General features: G+C 31.5%; 1 protein-coding gene across 1 annotated transcript in view; it reads left to right on the top strand.

The window, feature by feature from the left end:
• The window catches only part of LOC108741566, an 8,524-nt gene extending 1,768 nt beyond the window's left edge, over nucleotides 1-6,756 (top strand). Inside the window, exons 2-3 of the mRNA XM_018476411.2 lie at nucleotides 2,542-2,715; nucleotides 5,130-6,756. Coding sequence (XP_018331913.1) covers nucleotides 2,542-2,715; nucleotides 5,130-5,350 — 395 coding nt within the window. The 3' untranslated portion in view covers nucleotides 5,351-6,756. The remainder of the gene's footprint in view (nucleotides 1-2,541; nucleotides 2,716-5,129) is intronic.
• The last annotated feature ends 288 nt before the right edge of the window (nucleotides 6,757-7,044 follow it).

Raw genomic sequence — 7,044 nt, 5'->3', positions numbered from 1 at the left:
TCATTGTGATTATTAGGTATCTTTACATTAGTTGAAGAACTTAGTTATTAAGGTTAATAAAATAAAGGTTTATTATTTTCTGCTTTCCAGTTTTATGGCGGTTTAATTATTAGTTAGTTAATTAAATTAGTTTGTTAAAAAGTTTATATTTCATAATTTTTTGTGTCTATAATCTATTAATTACTTCTACTATTATTTTCCTACTGTAAATCATCCCCTGTTTTCCTACCCTTAGGGTTAGATTTCTTTTTCAAGTTTATATTGGACCAACTTCGGGGTATACCTTTTCCAATAAAAAAAGTATTATCAAAATCGGACTATTCTGTTAAAAATTGTGCGTGGTTATACATTACAATTGATAAGTGAACAACAATCAACAATCATCCCCTGTTTTCCTACCCTTAGGGTTGGAATTTGTTTTCCAAATTTATATGGGACCAACTTCGGGGTATACCCTTTCTAATAAAAAAAAGTATTATCAAAATCGGACTATTCTGTTAAAAATTATGCGTGGTTATACATTACAATTGGTAAGTGAACAACAATTAACAATCATCCCCTGTTTTCCTACCCTTAGGGTTGGAATTTGTTTTCCAAATTTATATGGGACCAACTTCGGGGTATACCCTTTCCAATAAAAAATGAATTATCAAAATCGGACTACTCTGTAAAAAGTTATGCGTGGTCATACATAAAAAAAAAACAAAAAAACATTACGCGTCGACTTGAGAACCTCCTCTTTTTTTTCGTCGGTTAATAAGAAGCAGAAATGTTGATAAACATCGGAATCTTTCAGCTAATAGAAATAATAGCAAACCAAACAGCGTATACGTATCTATTATTTATTTTCTTTTTTCTGCAGTGTAACTCAAATTAGCCTTTTATTCATACAAAATCCTTTATAATTAACGAGAAGTATTCGTGATCCGTTAAAGGAGATGCTAAAATAAAAAAAAATATTTAGATATAAATATTTCACTTCACAAAGTATCTTTTAAATATTGATTTGTTCAGACAAGTAAACAAGATAAATTACAGATGTTAAATTAGAGCCTCGATAGGGGTTAAATACCCATAATTTATTTATCCCTTAACGTGGCTCCGATTTAATATCTGAAAAAAGTTAAGGGAAAAATGGACATCATAGTAATAAAATACTGTTCCTTGAAAAAGTCAGTTTATCAAAGCGTATGATACAAGTCAATAAATATTTTTGAAAATCGTTCAGTTATACTTTTTTTGTGGCAACTAGAAATGAAAAATGAATAAATTAATTATTAAGAATTTTCTACCTACATGTCAAGCTTTGCTAATCACTACATAAAAGCGAAAAGTGCGAGTTGCCTCGCATGGAGAGGGTTCCGTACATTGAATATGTTATTATATTGTTATCATGTTTTTTATTACCATATTATTATTATTATTATCTTTTTTAAGTTGAACAAGTAGTATCAACAATATCCATAATTTATTCCGAAAACCAACTGAACATTGTTGTTGAAAAAAAAACATGTTCTCCCATACATTCAAATTACAAATGTAAATTGGTACGCTCAATATTGTTTTGTTGAAAGATTTACCACGTTATATTGAGACCAAGACTTCTTATTAATTTTACTGTAATCTATAAGTAAAAAACTATTTTCTGTATTTTATTCAAAATTTTAGGTTCAGTAGTTTCGGAGATATGGGAGAGAATGGTTAATTTTCATTTATTTCCTTAAATAACATTAAAACTACTTATTTTAAAATTATAAAATATATATAATTGAGACCCTTGCAACAAACCCTTTTATTTGATATGTCACACGGTACAGTTTGCTAAACTTTTTTTTAAATTTTTTATTGGTTCCCCAAAAATGATCCCCATTTTCAAAATTAATCTATTCACGTTATGCGTCTGTGTTTGGGTCATAGAAATTCATAAGTGTACTAAATTTAATCTTAATTGGTCCAGTAGATTCGGAGTAAATTGACTGTCAGACAGACAGACAGATGCACGAGTGATCTTAAAAGTTCCGTTTTTCATTCTAACGTACGGAACCTTAAAAATGTCATATTTTTATTAAAATGGTTTTGCGATTGAATTTTTATTGATAGATTATCTTTTTGAATTCTACTGGGTTTTATGTGACAATGGCAGCAAAATTTTGGATGTTCCTTCAATACCTGCAGAATTACTTAGGAGTTGAGCTGGACAAAGGTGCAACCAAAAGAGTTCCAAGCTCTTACTTAAAATAGTTTAGGTCTTGAGTCCCCAATTACATTTTAAAATCTAAGGTACCGAATTACCAATTATTTTGAAAGCAACTATCAAGAACTTTCGAAGAGTATGGATCCCCTTTGACTCAAAAATTACAAAGCACTTTTAAAAAATAATTAGTTTGCTAGGCTCCAACCACTTGTTCATGAAAGGGATTAAATTACAACAAGTACATCTCAAGGACGAAGCCCAAAAATTCTGCTCACCTCTGCTTAGAAAGTGGAATTATAATGTTCAACAAGATCTTCCTGTTCTATACTAATTTGCCATTTTTTCAGGTTCAGGAGAACAAAAATCAGTGGAATGTTATAAATGCAATTCACTTTACGATCCCGCTTGTGGTGACCCGTTCGATAATTTTACAATAGGATCAATAAATTGTTCATGGAAGAAAACACCAGATTATTTGCAGGGATATCAACCTTCCTTTTGTAGGAAAACAATACAAACAAGTAAGTAGTAAAACTCCTTAAGGAAAATCCTCACATTCAAGTGATTATGGTTAATTGATTTGGTCGTTACTTGATGAAGTTCCACATTGAGGGTTAAATTAACAAATGACATTAAATTTGTCAATATTCACTTATTTTATTTGTGGTTTTATTAAAAAGTAAAGAAAAATAGTGAAGTTTCACAAATTTAGTGTTATTTGTTAATTAATAATCTTGTAAAGATTAAACGGACAATATTTTGTGGAGAAAGTAATGTAGGTTTTTGTGTTACATCCTTGACTGATTTCAATTTGCGAATGGCTTCTAAATGTGATTAGGAAAATATTTTGCACCGGCAGCTAATAAATAAGCCCGGATTTTCCTTCTTTCTGCATATTATTCTTTTAAATATCATGATTTTATCATGATGTTACAAAAAAAGACACAATACCTTGACATTTCTTACCGAAAATTGATTTTCCACCGGTCTCATGTATTAATCTTATATATGCATTCACAGCTACTTTATATACCTATTATTTCAATTGGATTTGAAAGTATGCGCTGTGACACTCCCTATTTCTAATTAAAAAGGTATTCTTAATAAAGAGAAAACAGAAAAGAGAGTTATCATTTTCAATATATTTTTCGACGGTTAACTCGAATTTGCTAATCTTAAATGTCCAAAAACTAAAATCAAACTAGTCAAATTGGCAACTTTCGATACTTAATATCTTGATTCTTTCAACAAGCCAATCAGTTGTGAGGCTAGAATGGATTTTAGCGACAAAGAACGCCTCGTGTGGTAAAGGTCTCTTGCTTGTTTTGCCCAAACACCAAAATCAAAAAATCCAAATTGCCAATTTTCGTACGTAATCTTGATGCTTACAAGAAGGCAATCAATCGTGAGGCCAAAATAGATTTTAGCGACTAAAAACGCCTCGGAAGTAAGTGGTCTCTTGTTTGTTTTGTCCAAACACCAAAACCAAACAAGCCAGATTGGCAAATTTCGAATTTAACTTTGATTCTTATAACTAGACAATCAATAGTGAGACAATTTTCTGACATAATGTTGATCCTTATAACAAGGCAATTAGTTGTGAGGCTAGAAAGGATTTTAGCGACAAAGAACGCCTCGTATGGTAGCGGTCTCTTGCTTGTTTTGCCCAAACACCAAAATCAAAAAATCCAAATTGCCAATTTTCGTACTTAATCTTGATGCCTACAAGGAGGCAATCAATCGTGAGGCCAAAATGGATTTTAGCGACAAAGAACGCCTCGGATGTCAGTGGTTTCTTGTTTGTTCTGTCCAAACACCAAAAACTAACAAGCCAGATTGGCAAATTTCGAACTTAACCTTGATTCTTATAACGAGACAATCAATATTGAGACAATTTTCTGACATAATCTTGATCCTTATAACAAGGCAATCAGTTGTGAGGCTAGAATGGATTTTGGTGACAAAAAAATGCCTCGGAAGTGAGTAGTTTCTTGTTTGTTTTGTCCAAACATCAAAATCAAACAAGCCAGATTGGCAAATTTCGAACTTAACTTTGATTCTTATAACTAGACAATCAATAGTGAGACAATTTTCTGACATAATCTTGATTCTTATAACAAGGCAATCAGTTGTGAGGCTAGAATCGATTTTAGCGAGAAAGAACGGCTCGTGTGGTAGAGGTCTCTTGCTTGTTTTTCCCAAACACCAAAATCAAAACATCCAAATTGCCAATTTTCGTACTTAATCTTGATGCTTACAAGAAGGCAATCAATCGTGAGGTCAAAATGGATTTTAGCGACTAAAAACGTCTCGGAAGTTAGTGATCTCTTGTTTGTTTTGTCCAAACACCAAAATCTAACAAGCCAGATTGGCAAATTTCGAACTTAACCTTGATTCCTATAACGAGACAATCAATGGTGAGGCAATTTTCGGACTTAATCTTGATCCTTTTAACAAGGCAATCAGTTGTGAACTTAGAATGATTTTGGCGACAAAAAATGCCTCGAAAGTGAGTAGTCTCTTGTTTGTTTTGTCCAAAAACCAAAATAAAAGAAGGGAAGTTGGCAACTTTCGGATTTAAACTTGATTCTCACCACAACACAATCGATTGTGAGGCTAGAATTAATTTTAGCGACAAAGAATAACGCTGAAGTTAGTGGTCTGTTGTTTGTTTTGTCCGAAAACCAAAATCAAACAAGACGAATTAGCAATTTTGGTTCTTAATCTTGATTACTGCAACAATGCAATCGATTGTGAGACTAGAATGGATTTTGTCAGACCAGATTTCCACTCAACAGTACAAAGTATTCTCTATCCCAAAACAGTTTTTATTCTTTGAGTTCTTGAGACGCAGTGGTCACTGGAGTGTTGAACGTTGCATATTTTACAAATGTTTTCTCATGAGTTTGAAAATGGAAATTGTGATTTTTTCCAGTTCAGGGTAAAACTTCAGTTATCCGTGGGTGCGGTTATGTAAAGAACTCGTACTATGATGGCAGGTGTGTAAGAAGAACTGGTACTCATGACGTTACCGTAATATATTGCACCTGCTCAACTTCACGTTGCAACGGTGCATCGGGAATGGTACCATTTTCTTCAAAGTATCTATTTTTCGCGGGTGTTGTTGGACTTTATGTAATTTTTAGTGTTGTTTAATTTTAAGAGCAGACGTAGGTAGTTACTTTGAAAAAAAAATATTCTTGGGAAATTCTAAAAAAAATTCTTTATAGAATCACTTGAAAAAAGATCGTGTTAGGCGTTAGGGACGAAATTTTAATAAGGTAACTGGTTAATAAATGAGCAATGTTACGTTGGAGTACTATGGCCTAATTTTTATCTTGTTTTATTGAACAGTAGACTCTATTAACATGGCCCATTTTTCTTGATTAATTTTTTTTAGATTTTGTATGAAAATTGGTTTGTTTTTGGTGAATGTACTTATTAGACGCATCTATAATGATTAAATTTTAAGAGTTTCTAAATCTTAAACATAAATAACCATTTACTTTTTTTTTAATTTTTGTTTGACCTAGTCCAAGATAAAAATTAAAGAAAAATGAGATTTCAGGATTTTTAAAATTCTTTTAAAAATATCAAATTCTCTCTCTCACTTTAATTTGAAAAATCCTGTTAAGTCTCCAAATTATTCAGTTCTCATATACCTTTTAAACCGTTCTCCTAATTACTTGAAAATTTTAGAATCATTTTTAAAAGCGAAATAAAAAAAATTAATATAGAAAGGTGAGCTGATTATAGAATAATGTTTATAATAAATATTTCACCAGGGGCGGTCTTAGTCATTTCGATGCTCCTGCGAGGCTCCGAGTGGGTAGATCCTTGCGAGGCCCTTGTCTTTGTGAATCTATTTTTAATGATAATCCTTGACTAGAAATGAAAATTTATTAATAAATAAATTTGGAGTTTTAAAATTGTTTATTGGAAATTAACAAAAATTAATAAAAAATTATTAATCATGATTAACTAAGGTGCGTTAATGTCTTAAAAGAATCAGGGATTTAGAAATGATGATTCCGGTTTTTCTTAAGAAATTCAAATAAATATTCGTACATTAATCTAATATTTATCTACCTGGATTGTTGCGCGACTGCGCGAGACCCCAGCAAGAGCGAGGCCCGCACCACGCCAGCCCCAAAGACCGCCTCTGTATTTCACCGTTTTCTCATTTAACTTTTTAGAGTGGGTCAACTACCGTTTTCCTTTAGGGAGTTTTTCATTAATGGTTAATTATTTTTATTGACCATACTATTGTAGAATACCCAATTCTGTTGGTACACGAAGAACAACTTCCTGGAGAAGTTCCTGAAGAACTCGCGCAAAAATAATTATGCAAAATACACATACGTTGCATAATATCAAAGCGTACTGTTTTAGATTTTTGAAATAACAAAAATGTTGATAATTATTGGAAATGACCTTGAAAAATTTAAAATTAATCTTAGAATTTTCATTCATTCTCATAAATAAAGGACATATACAGTAGAATCCGCTTATAATTATAAGGGAAATGACAAACACGCCATACTAAGCGGGCGTCATACAAAGCATAGTCTTAGAAAATAAACAACTTTTTATTTTGGTTAGTTATTTAGTTTAATAGAGAGAAAAACTACAAATTGTATATATTTATTAACATAATAAGAAAAAGAACGATTAATTGTAATATCAGTATACATAAGAAGGGTCAGAAAAATGAGCGAAAATGTTATTATTAATCATTTGGGTCACTATAGTCGGATATGATTTCTTGAGAATCAATCATAATAAACGATATGTCATTTTAAACGGAGTCATTATATGCAAACTTCCCTTCATAGAAATTTGAGGTTAGA

The sequence above is a fragment of the Agrilus planipennis genome, unplaced genomic scaffold (assembly GCF_000699045.2).
Source record: "Agrilus planipennis isolate EAB-ADULT unplaced genomic scaffold, Apla_2.0 scaffold24, whole genome shotgun sequence".
Classification (NCBI taxonomy): domain Eukaryota; kingdom Metazoa; phylum Arthropoda; class Insecta; order Coleoptera; family Buprestidae; genus Agrilus; species Agrilus planipennis.
The sequence above is the reverse complement of the archived record's forward strand: the minus strand, read 5'-3'. Positions and strand labels throughout refer to the sequence as shown.